The sequence below is a fragment of the Setaria viridis genome, chromosome 5, assembly GCF_005286985.2.
Source record: "Setaria viridis chromosome 5, Setaria_viridis_v4.0, whole genome shotgun sequence".
In the NCBI taxonomy this organism is placed as follows: domain Eukaryota; kingdom Viridiplantae; phylum Streptophyta; class Magnoliopsida; order Poales; family Poaceae; genus Setaria; species Setaria viridis.
The window spans coordinates 35212863-35235094 of NC_048267.2; the positions used below are offsets into that span (position 1 = coordinate 35212863).

The 22232-nt window shown below is 47.8% G+C and overlaps 3 protein-coding genes and 1 pseudogene across 8 annotated transcripts; 3 read left to right on the forward strand and 1 right to left on the reverse strand.

Annotated features, from left to right (window-relative positions):
• Positions 1-8531: 8531 nt before the first annotated feature.
• Positions 8532-12877, forward strand: LOC117855370 (uncharacterized). Its single transcript, XM_034737711.2, has 7 exons — positions 8532-9381; positions 9998-10237; positions 10508-10597; positions 11104-11253; positions 11535-11659; positions 11998-12127; positions 12209-12877. Exons 1-7 carry the CDS (start codon positions 8785-8787, stop codon positions 12332-12334), a joined length of 1458 nt encoding a protein of 485 aa, XP_034593602.1. The 5' UTR covers positions 8532-8784; the 3' UTR covers positions 12335-12877.
• Positions 12878-13021: 144 nt separating this feature from the next.
• On the forward strand, positions 13022-14041 carry LOC117855371 (uncharacterized). Its single transcript, XM_034737712.2, has 3 exons — positions 13022-13433; positions 13541-13632; positions 13732-14041. Exons 1-3 carry the CDS (start codon positions 13240-13242, stop codon positions 13818-13820), a joined length of 375 nt encoding a protein of 124 aa, XP_034593603.1. The 5' UTR covers positions 13022-13239; the 3' UTR covers positions 13821-14041.
• Positions 14042-14670: 629 nt separating this feature from the next.
• LOC140222894 (uncharacterized) lies at positions 14671-19490 on the forward strand (annotated as a pseudogene).
• A 3-nt stretch (positions 19491-19493) lies between these two features.
• Positions 19494-22232, reverse strand: LOC117855367 (F-box/LRR-repeat protein At4g14103). Of its 6 annotated transcripts, none has more exons than XR_011898192.1 (5): positions 21071-22232; positions 20823-20963; positions 20512-20736; positions 20316-20409; positions 19494-19763 (listed from the first exon to the last, which is right to left on the reverse strand). XR_011898192.1 is itself a non-coding variant. In XM_034737707.2 (4 exons), exons 1-4 carry the CDS (start codon positions 22136-22138, stop codon positions 20374-20376), a joined length of 1470 nt encoding a protein of 489 aa, XP_034593598.1. In that variant the 5' UTR covers positions 22139-22232; the 3' UTR covers positions 19494-20373. The 6 variants fall into 6 exon arrangements, 2 of the variants coding, with proteins under 2 accessions (XP_034593598.1, XP_034593595.1); XR_011898191.1 differs by having other exon boundaries at positions 19494-19831; XR_011898190.1 differs by having other exon boundaries at positions 20316-20736; positions 21071-22229.

Genomic DNA, 22232 nt, shown 5'->3' on the forward strand with positions numbered 1-22232 from the left:
GGTGCGGAAGGGGATAACTAGCTAGTAAGCTACTAGGGATAAGGACGAGAGGGAGTGGGACCTGACTGCAGCGTCCCATTTTAGTTTACGTGTCAAAGGGTCATTCAATAGCATTACTCGGAGCTACTAGCACCCGGACGTCCGATGAGAATATCGAACTACAGTCCGTTGCAATATCGAGAAATAGAAGTGACAGGTTCTTGAGGAAAGGGGCTTAAGGCGACCATACGCCAAAAGGCCAAAGGCCCAAACAGCTAGAAGCATCCTGGAAATGGCTCAGATGATGCTACGGCCCACCGCCCGACCTCCCTTGGTCGGCTCAGCTAGCTCGAGGGCGGGGCCCGCAAGAGGCTCACATCGCCTCACCCACTCCTTGACTCAGGAAGATCTGCGCCATACAAGAGGTATTAAATGCAGGGCGTGGCCCCTCTGACCACCCCACGCTGGAGACATGACCGGGCAAGGGGAGCCAACCTTTAACCAAGAGGTCTAAGAATGAGGATACACCCTTCGGACCGCCTAGGACGGTCTGCAGGACGAGGCCACGCGCGGTCGTACATGCCCACGTGCCCCAACGTCTTCATCACCTTCGCCATCAGGGAGACCCGTCAAGATCAAGGGCATGCCACCATGCCAGGCTAGGCCGTGCGTAAGCAGCCCACGCAGCATAGGAGCCATCGTACAAGGCGTGCGAAGCCCACGACCAGTCAAGGGGATAGAACAAGGAAGGCTCTTGATGCAAGGAAGACCCGACCACGCTGCAACCCCCGACCTTTAAGGTTGGGACCCCCCTCCATTTCTCAATATTGTTGCTCGGTCCCAAGCCTATATAAAGGGAACCGGGTCTCCTTTCTGTAACATCCGCAAAATCACCAACCTAAAATCACCCGTTAAAAATCGCTTTTAAAATCTTTTTACCGCTGAGCTCCCGAAAATCTAAAATCTTCCCGGCGATTTCGCCGTCCCGGCACCCAAGCCGACCCCATCTTTTATCCGTGCCCGTAAATCTCGCTGCGTGCCGTCGTCAGACGCCGCGCGCGTGCTCCGACTGCGTGCCGCGAACGCCGCCGGTCTCCCCCTTTTTCTTCCTCTTTTCCCTCCCTTTTCTTTTTTTTTCCTTTCCCTTCTTCCTTTCTTTTTCTTCTTTCTTCTCTCTCCTCCTTCCTTTTTCTCTCTCCTCCTTCCTTCTTCTTCCTCGCACCACTCCTCCCGGTCGGCTCCACCGCCACCCCTGGCCGGACCCCCTCGGGCCTTAACTCCCCCGGCCGCTGGGCCGCTCCGGCGCCTGGCCGCCTCGGCCCCGTGCGCCCGGGCCCTGCCGCGTTGCATCGGCCCGCCCGGCCCCGGCAGCCGCGCCGCACGTCGCCGGCGCCGGCGCACCTGCCGGCCCCGGCCAGCCCCGCCGGCATGCCCGCCACGCTGCGCCCCGGCCCCGCTCCACGCCACCGCCGGCCCCTACCGCCCTCCGGTGCCGCCCACCGCCTACCGCACGCCACCGCCGGCCCCACCGCAACACTGGCCGCCCTCATCTCGCCGGCTATAAAAGGGAGCCGGCCCGGCCGCCCTCTCCCCAAGCCGCGCCGCACCCCCCGACCTCCTCCACCCGCCGCTCGTGCCGAGCCGCCGCCGCCCGTGTTCCTCCACCCGAACGCCGCCTCCACCGAACCACCGCCGGCCGCCCCCTTCCCTCTCCGAAGCTCCAAGGTAACGGGCAAAATGGAGCCCCCACGGCCTCTTCTAGCCTCTCCCGCCACCTCCCCTCGCCGCCGGCGAGCTTAGGCCGCCGCCCCAGGCCGGCCGCCCCTCCCTCCCATCTCCTCTGTCTCGGTACAGGGAGGAAGGAAGAAGAAGCCCCGGATTTCTGATCTAACCCCCAACTTTCACCAAATTACAAATTAGTCTTCCATCTCTCTCAAAGGCTGTTTCACAGATCGACCCCTCCACCTCCAAAAATATTTACAAATAGGTCCCTGGTTCATTGCGAACCAGTCATAAACCTCCTTTTTAAGCCCCTAACCCATGTTTAACTCGTCATTTCATGCGCCAAACTTCCTCCAATTAATCCCAAATTTTACCACATCATCCTCCAGAATACTTCCGCCGATCCATATCCAAATTTCCCAAAAATATTCCTTCTACCTATTTTCCGTTCGCATTTTCTGTTCGGACCTCAACGAATAAAAACCAATTTTCTTTTATTTATTTGTGTGCCCGTGTGTGTGTGTCGTAGATCGCGGATTGCACGAGGAGGAGCCCGAGGAGGAGTTTGACTGTGAGCCCAAGCCCGAGGACCAGCAGCATGAGCCGGAACTTCCGGAAGGCTTTGAAGACGGCAAGTCCAATCTCACCCTTTGATGCATACTTAATACCTAGTTTTTCAAACACAACCTATTGGCCTATTTTATAAAATGCATATTGTTTTATTGCAAGACATGGTTGGATAGACACCCCTTGATTGTTATGAACATTCCTTGTTGTCCCATGTTTATCTCTAAATATGACTTGCTCTGTTTAGATGATAACCACTGCTAGAGCGCTTAGGAGCTGGTTACTCATCTTCGATCGTTATTACAATGGCTTTTACGAAGAAATAAATGTGTGTGCGTGTTCAAACGGGAAAGTGGTTTCTTTCCGGGTTCAAGGGATGTGTAGATGAGATGGATGGGTGTTTCTTGTGTAAAATGCCAGGGTGTTGTGCTCGTACCTTAGTGGTTGAGCAATGTCGGGAGATATCCATCTTGTCATGGTTAAGGACCGAGTTGATGTGTCATCTTGCCTAATTCAACCATCGTGCAACCACTCGACCGTTGTATGGGCAACGACTTAGCATAAATCCCACTAGCTAAACTGTTAGTCTTCAAGGGTGCTGATGAGCAACGGGAGCCCATGGAAAAGGAGTAAGATCTTGGTGACTTAGGTCCCGGTTACAGTCTCGTGGATGAGCCGCGAACCCCTTGGGTACTTCCGTGAGGACTAGCCAGTCTTAGCTAAGGTGGGTAATGGTTTTGTTAGGATTCGCACCGGCACTAAGGTGATCGTGCTGCGGTACCCTACTTGTGGGAAAAGTGTACAACCTCTGCAGAGTTAAAACCTATCCAGGTAGCCGCGTCCACGGCATTGGACGAGTTACGACTTAGTCACATAACTAGCACTTGGGCATGGATGGTGTGTGTGTGTGTGTGTGTGTGTGTGTGTGTGTGTGTGTGTGTTTGTGTGAGTTGGATTTTGGAAGTGTCAGGCAGTTGTGCCGTGAGCTATGGCGGACGGGGAGTCTGATAGCGATAAAACTTGGATCCTTTGTGTAGGATCACCCCACTCAATGATTTGGTTATTAAAGAAAAGCTTTACGAAAACTTGTTTGAAAATGAGCCTATGCATGTATTGGAAATTTAGCTTTACCGCAAATAAACTCTAGCCTATCCGTGGATGGGGTTGGACTTGTTGAGTATGTTCGTACTCACCCTTGCTTCGTTACTACAGAGGAAGACCCGGACTTCATCGTCGAAGACCTTGAGTAGAGGTTGTGTCCGCACCCAACGCTGCCTGTGGTGTTGGCCTTTCCAAGATACTGCTGCTGCTGCCGTGTAGTCCCAAGTGCTATCTTTTAGCAGTCGCTTGGTTAGCCGCTGTTGTTTATTTACTTCTTATCGCTGCGTGGCTCTCACGCCCACTCCCTCGGGAGTTGTACGATAACTGAATTATCTGTCGAATAAATGTGTTATCAGCCTCCTGGGACTGATATTTGTATCACATTTAGTCTCTACTTATGTGGGGACGATTCACTTTCACTCTCTCTCTCTCTCTCTCTCGCATTCGACACATACACCCACACACCGCAGGAACGCTTGCTTGCAAGCACCCCGTTGTAAGCCCAGTGCACTTGATTCAAGGAACGCGACTCCTGCCAAAACTGGACGTAGGGATCTTCTCGAACCAGTATAACTCCTTGTCTATTGTGTGCAAGCCAACGGAAGTGAGGAGAGCACGGCGTACAATTACTAATCGGCGGTATGACACACCGACAACAAGTCTGCAACAGGAACATATACCTTTTGCAACATAAAAATATATATGCTAAAAACAACCACTTAGCATCCAATCCCCAAATATCTAAAGAAAAAACAAATTAACACCACAACATTAGGAGATATTTCATGTAACACCCAATCCAAATCCCTTCCTTTTATCCAAGAATCACAATTTTGCAAAACTGGTTATTGAAACATAGGAGAACATCTCATGCAACGTCGAGAAAATAGTTAATGCAACAAAAACAATTACCATGCATGTTGCAACATAGAAAAGGAAAAAATTGTAACATCTAATCTGATTTTTTTCAGCAAAGGTCACCTATTGCAACATGCAAAATGACATACCACAACATAGAGAAGCATTGCCACCCTGCTCCTCTAGTCGATACCAAATCTGACTCCTAGAGACAAGGCCATCCTCCTCCAGATCAGTCCTTGGATGCCGCTCGACTAGAGAGATGAGCTCACCAGTGAGGCAACGCTGCCCTGCTAGTCATGTCGCGATGGACGAGCTCACTGCGCACCACCTACTCACCGAGCTCATCAGCGGTGCAACGCTACCGTCCTAGTCACGCGTGCCACACACCTCCTCTCATCGCGTCACGGTGGATAAGCTCACCCCGTGTTGTCCTCTTGTTCGCGCTGACCTCTTATCGCGTCGCTACCCCAAAAGGTTCGCATCTAGCTGGTCGCATGCGCGCGAGAGAGAGAGAGAGGGGTGCGGAAGGGGATAACTAGCTAGTAAGCTAAAGGGATAAGGATCAGAGGGAGTGGGACCTGACTGCAGCATCCGATTTTTGTGTACGCATCCGACGGACATTCAATAGCATTACTTGGAGCTACTAACACCCGAACGTTCGTTGAGAATTTCTTATCGGACGGTCCGTCGCAGCATCGAGAAAATGAAGTATGCAACAGGAAGATATACCTTTTGCAACATAAAAATATATATGCTAAAAACAACCCCTTATCATCCAATCTCCGAACATCTAAAGAAAAAACAAATTCACACCACAACATTAGGAGATGTTTCATGCAACATCGGACCTAAATCCCTTCCTTTTATCCAAGAATCACAACTTTGCAGAACTAGCTATTGAAACATCGGATATCATCTCATGCAACATCGAGAAAAAAAGCTAATGCAACAAAAACAATTACCATGCATGTTGCAACATCGAAAAGGAAAAAAATTAATATCTCACTTTATTTTTTTTAGCAACATCTGAGGTCACGTGTTGCAACATGCAAAATAACATACCACAACACCGAGAAGTATTGCCATCCTACTCCTCTAGTCGACACCAAATCTGACTCTCAGAGACAAGGCCATCCTCCTCCGGAGCAGTCTTTGGATGCCGCTCAACTAGAGAGATGAGCTCACCAGTGGGGCAACGCTGCCCTGCTAGTCATGTCGCGATGGACGAGCTCACCGCGCGCCACCTACTCGCCGAGCTCATCAGTGGTGCAACGCTACCATCCTAGTCACGCCTGCCACACACCGCCTCTCATCGCGTCACGGTGGATAAGCTCACCCCGTGTTGTCCTCTTGTTCGCGCTGACCTCTTATCGCGTCGCTACCCCAAAAGGTTCGCATCTAGCTGGTCGCATGCGCGCGAGAGAGAGAGAGAGGGGTGCGGAAGGGGATAACTAGCTAGTAAGCTAAAGGGATAAGGATCAGAGGGAGTGGGACCTGACTGCAGCATCCGATTTTTGTGTACGCATCCGACGGCCATTCAATAGCATTACTTGGAGCTACTAACACCCGAACGTCCGTTGAGAATTTCTTATCGGACGGTCCGTCGCAGCATCGAGAAAATGAAGTATGCAACAGGAAGATATACCTTTTGCAACATAAAAATATATATGCTAAAAACAACCCCTTATCATCCAATCTCCGAACATCTAAAGAAAAAACAAATTCACACCACAACATTAGGAGATGTTTCATGCAACATCGGACCTAAATCCCTTCCTTTTATCCAAGAATCACAACTTTGCAGAACTAGCTACTGAAACATCGGATATCATCTCATGCAACATCGAGAAAAAAACCTAATGCAACAAAAACAATTACCATGCATGTTGCAACATTGAAAAGGAAAAAAATTAATATCTCACTTTTTTTTCAGCAACATCTGAGGTCACCTGTTGCAACATGCAAAATGACATACCATAATACCGAGAAGTAATTCCATCCTACTCCTCTAGTCGACACCAAATTTGACTCTTAGAGACAAGGCCATCCTCCTCCGAAGTAGTCTTTGGATGCCGTTGGACTAGAGAGATGAGCTCACCAGTGGGGCAACGCTGCCCTGCTAGTCATGTCACGATGGACGAGCTCGCTGCGCGCCACCTACTTGCCGAGCTCATCAGCGGTGCAACGCTACCCTCCTAGTCACGCGTGCCACGCACCGCCTCTCATCGCGTCACGGTGGATAAGCTCACCCCGTGTTGTCCTCTTGTTCGCGCTGACCTCTTATCGCGTCGCTACCCCAAAAGGTTTGCATCTAGCTGGTCGCATGCGCGCGCGAGAGAGAGAGGGGTGCGGAAGGGGATAACTAGCTAGTAAGCTAAAGGGATAAGGATCAGAGGGAGTGGGACCTGACTGCAGCGTCCGATTTTTGTGTACGCATCCGACGGCCGTTCAATAGCATTACTTGGAGCTACTAACACCCGAACGTCGGTTGAGAATTTCTTATCGGACGGTCCGTCGCAGCATCGAGAAAATGAAGTATGCAACCAAAAGATATACCTTTTGCAACATAAAAATATATATGCTAAAAACAACCCCTTAGCATCCAATCTCCGAAGATCTAAAGAAAAAACAAATTCACACCACAACATTAGGATGTGATCAACCTATGCTCTATCATTCATATCTATTAGGTTTACCCTTCATATGAAATCTATGCTTCATGTTAGGATTAGATCTATTAAGTTAGATAGAAAACCCTAGTTAGTTTGCTGCCGATCCATGGATTGACAAACTTTGGATGAATATTCTGAAGGAAAAGTTACAACTGATCCGTGTGCTTATGATTCAAACTAGCGTGGTAATTGTCGTCAACACTTACGCCATGCTGTCCTCTTATCTGCGCTGACCTCTCATCATGTCGCTGCCCCTGAAGGCCCGCATCTAGCTGGTCGCGAGTGAGAAAGGGGGTGCAGAAGGGGATAACTAGCTAGTAAGCTACTAGGGATAAGGATGAGAGGGAGTGGGACCTGACTGTGGTGTCCGATTTTTGTGCACGCGTCAGACGGACATTCAATACAATTACTCAGGACTACTAGCACCCGGATGTACGATGAGAATTTCTCATCGGACGGTTTGTTGCAACATCGAGAAATAGAAGTCTGCAACATGAATACTTTTTGCAACATAAAAATATATATGCTAAAAGTAACTCTTTAGCCTCTAATCTCCAGAGATTAAAGAAAAAACAAATTCACACCACAATATTAGGAGATGTTTCACGCAACATCCGATCCAAATCCCTTCCTTTTATCCAAGAATCACAAGTTTGCAAAGTGGCTATTGAAACATGGGAGAACATCTCATGCAACATCGAGAACATCTCTAGTCAACACCAAATGTGATTCCCAGAGATAAGACCATTCTCCTTCGGAGCGGTCCTTGGATACTGCTCGACTAGAGAGATGAGCTCATCAGCTGCATAACGCTGCCCTCACGATGGACGATCTCACTGCACGCCACCTTCTCGTCGAGCGTCGCGGTGGATGAGCTTACGCGTCCTGTCCTCCTGGCTGCGCTGATCTGAATTTCCGCGCTGCCCTCCTAGTCAGGGATTGTTTTGCTTCGATCGCATTCGCATGGCTTCTCGGCTTGATCTGAATTTCCAGTTTCCACGCCATCACAGAAACAAGCTACTGCGGCACCGCACCAACGCAAGTTCAGACTTGGCACGTGACGCGTCACCTGTTTTCCTCGCGATGCATCGACACCAAAGCTGCTTTCTTCTTCTTTCCTCTAATAAGATCGCCCCGTTTTGGTTAACGCATGCACGCGGCAAGGCGCGCGCTCCGTGGCAACGAAAGAAAACGGGAAGCGACCAGCATCCAATCCAACTTCGCATGTACAACGTGGCCAAGCATCGGAGCCGGGGTTGCCGAACAGAGCACGCCACTGCCGCCGGGAGATCGTCGGCGACGGATGCCAAAACTAGGCAAACGCGCGCGCGCCCGAGAGGAAACAAACAAAGCATCAGCCCCCCAGCCGGATAAGGCCACGCGCGCGCGGATAGGCACGGTCACCCGTTTTTACCCCGGCACCGGCATGCGAAGCTGAGGAAAGGTAGCCGTGGACCCGCGGTTGTGGCACGGCGGCACGGGCACGCGTTCTTATCCACTCCGGCGCGGGGAGCCGAAGCGGCGGTGGGCCAGGCGGCCGAAGCGGTGCGGGGGATCTCCTTGAGTCCTTGTCCCCCTCGATCCACGTCGACCCGGTCAAGGCCTTCTTTATCCTCCCTCCTCCCCACGCCTACATGATCCCTCGCCCACCTCACCCCCGCCGCGACCATCCCCGGCCACTATTATTATCACACATCACCTACACGCTTTCCCTCTCTCTCCTCTCCCCTGCTTTCCCCATTCCGCCCGCCGCCGATTCCTCGCCGGCTTTGATTCGCTTCCAATTCCGATCGCCTGCCGAACCCTAACGAGGGAAGGAAGGAAGGTAGGTTAATTGGGAGCGCGCTCGCTCAGGCCGGCCCGTGGTTAACTGGTGACGCGCATGGAGATCTCGTTCGAGGCGTGGGAGGGCGTGCAGCGGCACGGCCAGGACCTCGCGGACCGCCTCGCGCAGGGCTTCACGGGCCTGCTCCAGGCGCCGCCGCAGTTCCCGTGGCCGCCGGCACCGCACAAACGGATGCCCTTCGACATCGACCTCCCCGTCGTCCCCTTCGGCGCCGGACGCGGAGCCCCCGGGAAGGACTTCCCCTTCCCCGCGGCGGCGGTCTCCTCGGTCATCGACATCGGCGGAAGGCTCGGACAGGCCGGCGCCGAGCTCGGGGCGTCCGTCGGCGGGGCCGTGCAGCACGCCGTCAGGCAGCTGCCCGTCCCGTTCCGCCAGATCCGGCGCCGCAAGCAGTCGCCTCAGGCGCCCCTGCCCCCTGCGGCTTCGGTGGGCGAGGGGGCCGTAGGGCTCTCCGTCGGAAGGGCTGCTGCGGATAGGTGCCCCCTAGAGGCGGCGGCCGCCGCAGCCGCTGCGGCAACTGGGAGCGCGGCCGCGTCGAGCGTCAGTGGTCATGTTGGCGGAGATGACTTGGATGAGGAGGACGAGGGTTTCGGCTGCGAGATTGGGACTTTTGGAAACTTTAAGAAGGCCAAGGTACGATCCAACTCGTGGTTGTTTTATGGATTCCAGCATATCGGTGATGTTTGCACCTCAAATTAAGCGCACAATTATATTGGTGATGTTTGCATCTCAAATTAGGCACACAATCTTAGTTGAGGGCTCATGTCGTTACCGTACTAGTACACTCTATGTATTCATTCTAGCAACTGGTTTACATCTCTCTTGGCCTGGTCATGATACTTGGAGGAATTTAGAACCGAGTTATCATCTGATTTACTGTAATCCTATTTCTCAAAGTAAATCTGATATCCTCGGAAGGATCTCATATATAAATTTATACATTGAAGCTAATACAATCTTGAATCTGCAATTGAATTGTCCTTTTTCTATCAAAAAATTATAAGACTATCATGTACAATCTTTAAGTGGTGGTACACACATGAATCGAAGGGCTTAAATGCATGGATGTACATCTAAGGTTGTACATGAAATAACTAAGCTAAAACTAACCTTCAATTTTGAATCAATCAAATGTTCTTACTGGACTTGTGGAATTGTTTTACCTTGGCCAATTTTCAGTCATGTTACACTGACCCAGATGGTGTCATTCTGCAACATACTTACCTTCTCTCCTGATAATTATATATAGGGTACTGTAAATATGTCGGCAACTTACAACACCAGGAGTCATGACATCGAGAGTTCTGTTGTTGCACGTGGAGACCTATGGAGGCTAGAGGCCTCACGTGGTGGTTCAACTTCTGGAAATGATACTTCGCCTCTTTACCTTATTCAGTTGGGGCCTCTACTATTTGTTCGAGACTCTACACTTCTCTTGCCTGTTCATCTATCAAAGCAACACCTGCTTTGGTATGGTTATGATCGCAAGGTACTGATCCTTTCTTTTGCCTTCTCCCAGAGTGTGATTTACACTTGAGTATGATAAACGTTGTCTTTGGTCATTTCTTTTGTTATTAAATCATTAAATATTGTTTGCTCCTTTGGATAGGCAAAGTTATGGTCTTCATTATTAATTAGAGATCAAAATTTAGACCAGCTGTACCTTGATTAAGTTATGATTTTCTAGTATATTGTGCCTTCTGCCTATTTGCTGACATTTTTTTCCTCTTACATTATTAAACTTGATATTTCGTTACAGAATGGAGTTCATTCCCTATGTCCGGCTATATGGTCAAAACATAGAAGATGGTTGATGATGTCGATGATGTGTCTCAATCCAGTTGCTTGTGTAAGTCTCATTCTCTTTAAGTTTGTGAATATATTTTAATCTCATGGGTTAAGTGAACAAATCAGTGATTGTTCTGATTTTTATCAAGCATAAGAGTTTGTTTTAGGTGCAACAGAGGTTATCTGTAGTCGCCAGTGACCGGTGGGTTCTGTTAGTATAGAGTAAAGCAACTGACTCTTTTTTGGAGATTTTCCCTTTTTTTCTGGTAGCCTGAGAGATAGGCCTGTTCATTTGGCCTTTAGGTTGGATGTACTGGGCATCGGAATAGTACTTACGATTAATTAGCGTACCATGTTATTTTCTGCAACTGGTAAGGAGTACAATAGCCTAACTTGTATTCTGAAAATTTAAAATGTGTTCATTTATAATGTTACTGCGATGCTTTCAAAATTGTCACCAGGCATGGTCCTAGCATTTCCAGTTAAATTCGCATGATCATCCTTATTTCCTTACAATCTACTTGTGCATATGAACTTTGAGTATTAATAACACTCTCTTTATTGCAGTCCTTTATGGATCTGCAGTTCCCTAATGGGCAATTAACATATGTTGCTGGTGAGGGGATATCAGCAAGTGGTTTTCTTCCGTTATTTGGCGGGTTGCTCCAAGCTCAAGGAAAATATCCTGGAGAAACAAGAGTGAGCTTTTCTGTCAAGGTTAGTATTTTATATTATGTTCCCTATATTAATCAATTTTGGTGTAAAAATTAGTTAAACCACTCTGGAAGTCACTTGCTTATATTAACACGAGATTATCATGCAAGATCCGCTAGTACCCAGTGAGGCATGATACAATGGTAATACGTATTAAATGCTTATCATACATAAAAACCAATCCATGGCTGATCAGAAATATTTTACGTTGTTTGTTGGTCATATCATGCTCACACGTGTTCCGATAGCAGATGAGTTCAATCTGACACTTGTATTTTTTTTAGAATAAACGTGGCACAAGGTTCACTCCTATGTTTCAGTGGCCCGACAAGTCTGTTTCGTTAGGAGTTACTCAACCCTTGGCATGGAAAAGATCTGGTCTTATGGTGAGACCCAGCATACAAGTCAGGTAGTTTTCTAATTACTTATGGACAACACTACAGCATTTTAAGTTTGGCAACTGTGTAGTTTTTCATGTTAGTACCTATTAACCTATAGAGTCTTTTTAGTACCTTGGCTAAAAGTGATTATTTCATTTTTGCCTAATTCTTGTTCATGTGGTGCTAAAAGCTGTGCATGCTGCATTCGTCTTATAAATGGCAATACTTGTCAAGTAATGTTAGATGGAATGTTGCCAGATGCTGATTTCACTGTTCATCAATAGGCTTGCTGTATGCTCCATGTTCTTGGTTTCTTTGAATCCTTTTCTCTGTTTTAACACTTTTTTAATTGACGTTCTGTTGGCAGTTTGTGCCCTACATTTGGTGGAAGTGATCCTGGGGTACGTGCAGAAGTTGTCCATTCACTGAAAGAGGAATTGAATTTGATGTGTGGCCTCTCTTGCACAAGACATCCATCAGCTTTTACCGCGCTCTCTGTAAGCTCTCCTTGCCTAAACATTTCTGATTGGTTCTTTCTAGGACTCTAGTTTTGCTATAACTGAGTCTCTACATGGCAGATTGGCCGGTCCAAGTGGAATGGTCAAGTGGGCAGTTCTGGAGTGGTAATCACCTTGGAAACACCTCTTAATAACATTGGAAGGCCAGCTTTATCCGTTCAACTGAATGGCGGCTTTGAGTTGTGATGTCTTGGCTTCTGCGCTGAAGTTGTACATACCAGTGTATATATTGCCATCACTAATGTCCGTCCTCCATAGTCATTGATCGGCTGCTGAGCTGGTCAACCTAGAAAGTTTGTGGAATTGGGTTGCAAGCTTGCAGCTCGTTTTTGTCTCTACAAGTCTCAAGCCTCACTTGGCAAATCAGCTGCTAGGTTCCCCACTAAAGAGACTTGCATACTTATTCGCAGTCCTCGAAGAGATTGTGGTATTTACAGTTGAGCTTGCATCCTGCTGTGACCTGCTGCTTGTGGGCAGCTATGCAGTCATGGAAGACGACGTTCAATCCAGAAGCTCATTCTTTTAGTGAAGACAAACAACACCTGTCGCGTTTCAACATTGTTGGTACCCAATTGTCTTGTGTTGGGAACTACGACCATCACAACTGACCAATGTGTGGTTTGCGTTGTTGAATTTTGAGACAACCGGTTGGTATGTTTGGCTGCAATCTTGTATTACTCTACAAGTATTGATCAAATGAATGTATGGCAAATCTGGAGTCATGGACCATTCCGGTACTGCTGAAAAATCTGCTCGCGTCTTTTTCCTTTCTTTTAGCGTACGAGAAATTTGACCGTACTGGCCGTGCCGTATGTGTTAATCCTGTCGTTTCGTCTTGTGAGCTCGTTACTATTTTGCCAGTAACCTCTAGTTGTGTCATATTATGTTTCAAGTAAAGTAACACACAGTTCCAACGCTTACGAATGTTATGAAGTACCGTCAATAAATGTTCCATTTGTAACCGAACAAGCCAATGCCGCAGCAATATGAGCACAAGGAACAAACCTAAACAGGTAAAGCGTCAGCGCCCGAAAACGTGCTAGTCGACTCGCTCTTCCTTTCCAGGTTTGCCAACGCAGCCCAGCTCGGCCATGAAGATAGCTCCCGCAGCTGCGCTTCCACTGCTGCTGCTGCTCATCTTCTCGCCGGCCGCCATGTCCTCCGCTCTGGCCCCGTCCGGCGCCGACGAGCACGGCCCCAGCGTCTACGTTGTCTTCGTCAGCCGCGCCGACTACTTCGACTCCCCGGACTACGACCTCGGCTTGCTCGCTTCCGTCGTCGGAAGGTCGCTGTGACACGCCGGCGCCGGCACGCGGCCACGCCCATGCCTGCACCAGCTAAGAGCCTAAGACCTCACGAGCACTGACCGACCCCCTGATTGTTCTGTTGCAGCGCGGCGGAGGCGAAGGGCGCGCTGATCTACCACTACAGCGGTGTCGGCTTCGCGGCGCGCCTGGCACCGGAGCACGCCGCTCGACTGTCAAGTGAGTGCATATGGTTAATACATCCAGTTCAGAGCTCCGTGACGCATCTTACGAGTCATCTTCCGGGTTGCCCTTTTTTTTTGTTTCGATGTGTTACAGAGAAGGACGGCGTCGCGGTCTTGAAGGACGAGACGTACGGTATTGAGGGGGACGGCCGATTGCCTCGTTTCTTCGAAGAGAATGTCTGAAGGATCAAATGAAGCTTTGGATTGGATTGCGAGCCCACGTTTGCAGCATACCAGCTCATTTGTCCCCTTTTCACGATCTGAAACATCTTCTGTGAAGTTTGGAGTAGACTTTTATCCTCTTCTCATCTCAGATCTCCTGAAATGAAATTTACCTAGCAAATCAATCTCATGGATATCGTACCCTGAAAAAAAGAAAACAGCTTCATATTCCTTTGATCGAATCCCCCTTGTCCCTTGAGGCTTATGATGCACTAACCTGCTTAATTGTCTTATTGGTTCGGTCGCCTTCAGCATGGTATAAAAAATACTATTCAAGCCTTCAAACAGATGATAAGAGTAATATCCTGGAAGCCTACTAATCATCGGGCGGCTGCCCTGCTGCTTTTTAAGATCTGTCCCTAGTGTTATATATCCTCCTCGTGTGTTCCTATGGCCATGGTCACCACCTCACCATCGCCCAGTGTCGGCTCGCCTGACCCCCTTTCAAGGTTATTTTACCTTTGCAATCATTCGCAAAATAGCTCGCATTTTCTAGCACCCAACATTACATGAAGCTGGCTCGCACTCATAACGCAACCCAACTTCATATTCCAATGATCCAATCCCCCTTGTCCCTTGAGCCTTATGATGCACTAACCTGCTTAATATTATTGGTTCGGTCGCCTTCAGCATGGTATAAAAGAGATTATTCAAGCCTTCAAACAGATGAGCGTAACCAGCCAGGCAGGTGGCTCCACGCCTACACCCGCACCATTAGGAATCTGAAAACCAGCCGTGCTCCTATTTAGCATTGCAGAGTGCGGTGCAATAAGATTTCTTTTAAGGGACGAATAATGAACAATCATCAGGGATGAAGAAATATATCACTGATTTCGTTACTGCAGGTCAGATGGCAAATAGAGGCATCAAGCAACCCCCAGCCAAAATAGATGATACTCTGACCACCCAAAACAAGATTTGTGAGAGTTAAAACATTATAGAAGCTGATAACATTGCTTCCTCTTTGTACCACTGATGGTCTGGTTCCCCAACATTTTCTAAGTGCTGCTGATGACCAAAAAAATAAAATACATGACCTTATAACAAAACATAAGTATCAATGTTTAAATAATCCTTAGGAAGCATCTACCGATGCTAACAAAGCAGAACTTAGCAGCTAATAAGATGAACTACATAGAAGTAACATCACACGTGACCTTTCAGGCTACATGGCAACTGAGAAACACAAACCAGTGCCCTACCTAAAAGCACAAAAATAATCAGAACCGTTAACATTAAGCTGCTGTTTGGTTCAAAAAATGTAACGCAAACACAAACACAAATGTAATCAGAAACCAGCGGTAACGTTAACAATGAAACAGATGGCTCGCTTTGTTTGGTTCGCACGCTGTAAAGGGAATGTAAACCTGCATCTCTAACCACCCACCTGCCATCTTCATCTCGTTCCCCCGTTTATCTCCTTGCATCTTGCTGGTCAGGCCTGCTGTTCTCTATCTCTGTCGTGTGCCCACTGCTCACTGGGGAAACAGAGCTTCCAGGATGCTCACAGACCAATAGCCTAGCCTTCCAGTATGCTGTGGCCACGAGGAAATGGAGCTTCGAGGAGGAGGTCGACCTCGAGCAGAAGCTGGATCATCAGCGGCGGTGCATCAAAAAGAAAGCAGATGGGAATGAGGCGGAGGAAGCAGTGGCCGACATCATCGTTGTTGCATCGCCGGCAGCTGTCGCCACTGGCGGAGATGACACGAAGAGGTCGCTAAGCCAGAGCAGCATGGTCATCGGTGGTGACACGTCGAGAAGAAAGCAGAGAAGGATGAGGTGGAGGAGGTAGCGGCCGGCGTCCTCGCCGCGGCGTCACCGGCCACTGCCGACGGCGGCGGAGGTGACTTGAAGAGGCCAGAGCAACGTGGTCAGTGCCTCAGGCGGCGGCGACATGCGCGGCCTGGCATCTTGTTTCATCTCGAGCTGGGCGGCACCGCAGCCCTTTTCTGATTATGGAGTAGCAGCAGCGGTAGGAGATTTGTATAGGCTGAGATTTGATTACGCTGTTAACTGTTTACGGGTTGTTAGAAACAAACGGCCGGAACGTTATTGCTTACCAGGTGTAATCGGATTACGATACATTTAGGCAAACCAAACCACCTAACTCTAACACCCTAATCTCAGACCTCATAGATTTCATTGTAGTACTTTCTCTTGTACCACTCATGGTGAAAAATTTCCCAATGATTACACACCAGCTGAACCCTGAAGAAGAGGAAGCAGGTATCAGTTCTTTGATTTCACGGATTAAAGTTCCGGTCACATCGAACGTTTAGATACTAATTAGCATAGGCGGAGCTACAGGGTATGCCGTGCTGGGGCCCAGCATGCAGCACGGGTACATCCTGGTACAACGACGATTCCTCCTGTGGTCCCCTGGTCCTCTGCCACTTTGCCCAGACCCAGCAGAGGAGACGATGCAACATGCAAGATTGGCAGACGATGCCCAGGCCCAGCTTTTGGCCCCCCGGTTGCAACTTGTGTGCGGACTGTGTGCCTGCCTGTACAAGATTGGCCCACGTTTTGTTGCATCAGACTCCACGTCTCGACGAACGACGATCCCTCCACGGCGGAGGCGCCGCCACAACTCCTCCCAGTCCTCCGCCCGCCAGTCCGCCACCAGGTCTCCTCCCGTCCTTCGCGGGCCAGCGCGTCTGCACAAGTGCGCAACTGCGTGGGGGATTTTGTGCCGTTGCGCGAAAACTTTTGATCGTCCACAAGGAAAACTTCTCATCGTCCACAAGCCACAAGGAGGTTTAAGATGAATCTATCTTCTATTTTTTCTTATTTGAAAAGACTTATATTCTTAAATATTTTTATTTATTTATGTAAGTATTTTTTTTATTTTAGTTTGTGAGTTTATTGAACGGACCATCAATCCATCAACATTCTTAAATTAATATTGTGTGAGACTGTAGTTTGTAAGTTTTCTACCCGAAAATTTAAAATATGATTCTATCGTTACATGTTTGTTTTGCTATAATGTCTAGTTAGTTGTTGTACTTACGTTACATAGACATTATTTTTTCAGAACAGTTGGATTATGAAGAGAGACGGAGATATTGCATCTCTTTTTCAGAAACATGCAACAAAGAAGGCAGCAACAACTGCTGCTTCAAACACTATCCCATCTCCAGTTGAAACTTTTGTGGAAGAACAGAATCAGGAGCAAGATAGAGTAGTAGTTGAAGAAATCGCGAATCCTATGCCCTCGCCTCCACCACTGTAACCACCCGCATCATAGCCGCCAGTTTATGACATCAATCGCCTTCCACATGATCCAGGTGAAAGGCAGCCCATTGAAAGTTATCATGTTAATGATCAAGATGCAATTCGAAGAGCATATATTATTAAAGGCTGATTCAAACATGTTAATCATGATTTTCGATCAAGAAAATTTGGAGGTAGGGATCGCCAATTCAATTATGTATGGATGTATAATCATGAGTGGCTTGAATATAGTATCAAGAAGGATTCTGCGTTTTGCTTTATATGCTACTTGTTCAAGAAGGGTGCTGGGTCAAATACATTTATTATTGGAGGATGGAATAATTGGAATATAGAAAACAAAGCACTTCTCAAACATAGTAGTTCTATGGCACACAATGCAGCTCAGGAGAGATACATTGCTTTTAGAAATCCCAAGGTAGCAATTGATTATCACATTGAGAAGTGGACTGATGAGGATCTTCGTCTTTATAAGAAAAGGTTGACATATTCACTTAGATGTATCAAGTTTCTTTTGCATCAAGGATTGACATTTCGTGGACATGATGAAAATGAAGAGTCAAGCAACAGAGGAAATTTCATTGAACTTTTGAAGTTTCTTGCGGGAAATAGTGATGAAGTGAACAAGTATGTCTAGAATAATGCTCCAGGTAATTGCACCTTAACTAGCCCAGAGATACAAAAGCAAATTATTCATTGTTGTGCCATAGAAACTAGAAAGAAAATAATTGAAGAACTTGATGATGAGACCTATGCAATTTTAGCTGATGAGTCCAGTGACATATCACATAAATAACAACTAGCGCTTTGCTTGCGTTATGTTGATAAACTTGGAAGGCCTTGTGAACACTTTATTGGAGTTGTTCACGTAGATGACACTACCTCTTTATCACTTAAGGAAGCTATTGAGGGTTTACTTTTTAGTCATTGATTGACTATGACTCAAATTAGAGGTCAAGGTTATGATGGAGCCAGCAATATGAAAGGAGATATTAAAGGGCTAAAAATATTGATCATGCAAGAATCACCTTCTGCGTATTATATTCATTGCTTTGCACATCAACTCCAACTAGTTCTTGTTTCTGTTGCTAAGAGAAATACTGATTGTAAGAGCTTCTTTGATCAAGTATCTATCTTATTGAATATTATTGGAGTTTCTTGCAACCGTCATGGTATGCTTCGAACTGCTAGGCTTGAGAATATCAGAAAGCACTTGAGTGTGGTGAGCTTGAATCAGGGAGTGAATTAAATCAAGAGATGAGTTTGCCTAGGCCTGGTGAAACTCGATGGGGCTCTTATTCCAAAACTATATGCAGCATCATTACAATGTAATCCTCAATCCATGATGTGCTCATTGATCTTGGTGATGATATTTCACATAAGAATGATTGGACAAAGATATATTTTGTGCTTGGAGCATTTGAAACTTTTGAGTTCATTTTCTTTGTGCACTTAATGTTTGTTATTCTTGGATACACAAATGAGTTATCCGAGTGTTTGCAGAGAAGGGATCAAGATATTCTTAATGCAATCTCCCTTGTTAATGTGGCAAAGAACAAAATACAACAGTTAAGGTCTGATGGTTGGGACCACTTCCTTGAGAGGGTCACTTCTTTTTGCAGTAAACATGATGTTGAAGTTCCTATTATGGATGGTGATTATGTGTCGTATGGAAAATCAGCAAGGTATGCCCATGCCCGAAACCAAACAGATGATGATCATTTTAGAAGAGAAGTATATATTGGTGTCATTGATCAAATTAGTCAAGAGCTTGATAATCGGTTTGATGAGATCAATATGGAGCTACTTTCGTGTATGTCAGCCTTCAGTCCTTCCAATTCATTTGCTTCATTTGATGCACAGAAGGTACGCAGATTGGCTGAATTTTATCCTAAGGACTTCTCCAACAATGATTTGCTAAAACTTGAATTGCAACTTGATAATTATATTGATGACATGCGACGAGATGATAGCTTCAAGGGTCCAGACAGCATCGTTGATCTCTCAGTTAAGCTTGTTCAAATACGAAGGCACAAAGTGTATGATATGGTTTACTTGCTTCTCAAATTGATATTGCTTTTACCAGTGGCAACAACGAGTGTTGAAAGGGTATTTTCTGCAATGGTTAAAGAGAAAATAAAGTCAAGGAATAAGTTAGGTGATAGGGTTTTGGATGATTGTCTAGTTACATTCATTGAGCGAGATATTTTCTTCCAAGTGAATGAAGAAGATATAATCAAGACATTCATGTCATTCAAAAAGCGGCGGGTAAACAAAGCAGATAAGTAATATTGTAAGTTCTTTTTATACTATATTTTGAACTATTTATATTGTGATTTGTTATTGTTTCTAGCTTAATCTTTGAATTTATCGAACTTGCATAAGATTTTGTTTTCGGCGTACCTGTGATTAAATCCAAGATCCACCACTGTCTGCTGGCCGCTATACATCCTGACGCGCTCCAGAACCGTGCACTGCCAGAGCATGGCGTGACAGGGAGGCCATAGAGATCACAGACATTCCCAAAAGATGAGATGGGTTCGAAACGAAGATACCTTACATTGTATAGATGATCTCAATTTGGCAGTGGATCATATTGTCATACACACAGATCTGGACGGGAACATGAGTATACTATGCTCCATGGAGTTTGACTTGATGCTGAATGTCATGCTGTTCTTTCAGAAAAAAAGATTTGTAATCCACGAACAGAGAATCGACTGCTGAGATGATGACAGTTACTGAAATAGCAAACAAAGACCATATTGGACGAACTAACTGAATTATTGAAAGGTGACCAGAAACAATGATATACAAGCTGAAGAAACCTGGGGAGTATTAAAATGGTGACCTGACAACATTGAGTCAAAAGAGCCTGGTGCTCAAAGCTAAATACTCTCATGCAATTGACAGCAATTTCATGGATATAGATATTACCCCTATATGTACAAGACTACAAGCTATCTTATTTCATTCATAAATGCTAAATCATGGCTATCTTACTTGCTAGTTGATACACATCCAACCAGGGCAACAAGGAACTAGCCTTCTACTTGCTAGGCTGGCAGTCTGCAACCTGCACACATTGTTATCCTGTCGCTAACTAATAAATAAACAGTTCCTCGTACTTCAGATGTAAATATCACAACTTGTGCACTCTGGACGGAATTAGAAAGCTTCAGTTGACACCTGAAATTGCAAGCAAGATCGGGACAGTAACAGCACCTGATTCTTCTGCTGCTTCAAATCATCCTCAGAATTCAGCATGTGAAGCTTGAACAGCTTATATCAGAGCAACTCTGTTTTCCTTCTGGCATCGCTGAGTGCAGCAGTGGCACAAATAAAGATCACTGATCGGCTTACAAAGTCTGAAAAACTGGATCTCGGCATCCGGGGAGGCTCTATTTTTAGGGTTCAGTACCTCTATCTGGTCACTGGCCCAATCCTTGCCAGTCCAACAGTAGAGCTCTACAAGCTTCAGAGCTCTTGCCATCCCAAGCAGAAAGGTCAGAAACCCCCACTGGCAGTCTTCCCCTCCAAAACACTCAAAGACCACTCTGTTGATGGAATGCTCAATACACTGAATAGAATTTGCAGTGTCCCATTCTTCAACATTAACCCGCCGGGAAATGGAACGTTTATTAGGCTGCACAGATAAAGCGTGATGAACACATAATCAGGATTTAGACACATCAGAGGCCGGTAAGCAGTTAAGCGCAACCGTAATATTACCTCGATGTGGAGTGCCTCAAGACGGGGGAAACATTTGAGCAATTGAGCAACGAAGACGGTGTATCCCTTCTCGGAGAAGGGCACTAGGATGGCCAGAGTCTTGACACTGTGCATCAGTGTCCTGAGCTGCACGATCCCTCCCTGTAATATTCGGAACATGATAGCAGAATTAAGAAGTCAGAACCATTTCAGAGCAATATCATCCGAAATGATCAGAGCTGTGACCAGCAGAAGAGGAAAAGCATTACATCAAACACGGTATCATGCAGCACGAGTGGGCGGACGCTGATCCCCAGGTATCCCAGCACCAGCAGCGTGGGCGCGAAGACGATCTTCACCTTCGCCTTGCCGCTCGGCAAACCGATCCCCACCAATTCTTTGAGGTTTGGTGCGTCCTCAACGACGAGCTCTTTCAAGTCGCCGAAGTCACCGTACAGGCGCGCCAAGCTCTTGGACCGAAGGGAAATCTTGTCCACTCCCGTGATGTTCTTGAGCTTCACGCACTCCAGGGAAGTGCAGTGGGACAGGATAGCCTGCAGGGATTCCTGGGACACGTTCACATTGGATAGGTCCAGTATCTTGAGGGCGGGGAGGCGCGGCGCCGGCGCCGATCCGGCATTGGGAAATCTGCAGTAAAACAATTTGAGGGTTTCGAGGGAGGCGAGCTTGAGAAGGGACCCCGGGAGCGTCGGCATGGGGGCCGCGTAGAACATGTCGACGTCCAATTCTCGCAGGCGGTGACGGGCGAGGGCGCGGAACCAGCGGTCGACGACGCCCAGGCGGCCGTCGAAGCCCCTCCCGTACATGACGAAGCGGAAGCTCCGGATGGGGGTGCGCGGCCGAGCGGCGAGGATGCCCGTGACCGCGCGGATGAACCAGTCGCAGCCGCGGCCTTCCTCCGGCGGGAACGGCTGGCACGCGTTGAAGTCGAGGAGGGATTGGTTGAACAGGCCGCGCCACCGCGACGAGAGAACCGCCGTCCGCCCGGCATCGCGGAGGGGGAGGAAGGAGAGGACGGACAGAAGAACGGCGTCCGGGAGATCGCTGATCCGATCCCTGCCGTCCCCGGCCGGCCGATCCGCGGTGCAAACCCCATCCCCGCAGCCGGACTCCGGGCGAGCGCGTTTGGCCGGCCTGCCGCCGAATTCCTCGTCGTCGGTGCCGACGGCCTGGGGCGGCGGATCTGGCGAAGGCGGCGGGCCATCGGAGGGCGGGTTCGAGCCGCTCGACGAACCCGGCGGCCACTCCGAGGCGACGATCTGACCCCGCCGCGACGAGGTCGCGGAGGCGGAAGGTGAAGGGCTCAGGCAACACATTGCCTGTTCGGTTTCCTAGCGTATGCCTGTGCCGCTGTGCGTGAAGAAGGCGGCGTGTGAACTGGGAAGGGAGGAATGGAGCGTGTTAAGCAAT

Excerpts from the sequence above, each read along its gene's own strand:
- LOC117855367 (XM_034737704.2), bottom strand. The coding sequence starts at position 22,138 with ATGTGTTGCCTGAGCCCTTCACCTTCCGCCTCCGCGACCTCGTCGCGG. Across the intron at positions 20,964-21,070 it reads TGCATGATACCGTGTTTGAT|GGAGGGATCGTGCAGCTCAG; the intron begins GTAATGCTTTTC and ends CGAATATTACAG. Across the intron at positions 20,737-20,822 it reads TTGAGGCACTCCACATCGAG|CCTAATAAACGTTCCATTTC; the intron begins GTAATATTACGG and ends TTATCTGTGCAG.
- LOC117855370 (XM_034737711.2), top strand. The coding sequence starts at position 8,785 with ATGGAGATCTCGTTCGAGGCGTGGGAGGGCGTGCAGCGGCACGGCCAG. Across the intron at positions 9,382-9,997 it reads GAAACTTTAAGAAGGCCAAG|GGTACTGTAAATATGTCGGC; the intron begins GTACGATCCAAC and ends AATTATATATAG. Across the intron at positions 11,660-11,997 it reads AGACCCAGCATACAAGTCAG|TTTGTGCCCTACATTTGGTG; the intron begins GTAGTTTTCTAA and ends TTCTGTTGGCAG.
- LOC117855371 (XM_034737712.2), top strand. The coding sequence starts at position 13,240 with ATGAAGATAGCTCCCGCAGCTGCGCTTCCACTGCTGCTGCTGCTCATC. Across the intron at positions 13,434-13,540 it reads CTCGCTTCCGTCGTCGGAAG|CGCGGCGGAGGCGAAGGGCG; the intron begins GTCGCTGTGACA and ends GTTCTGTTGCAG. Across the intron at positions 13,633-13,731 it reads GCACGCCGCTCGACTGTCAA|AGAAGGACGGCGTCGCGGTC; the intron begins GTGAGTGCATAT and ends GATGTGTTACAG.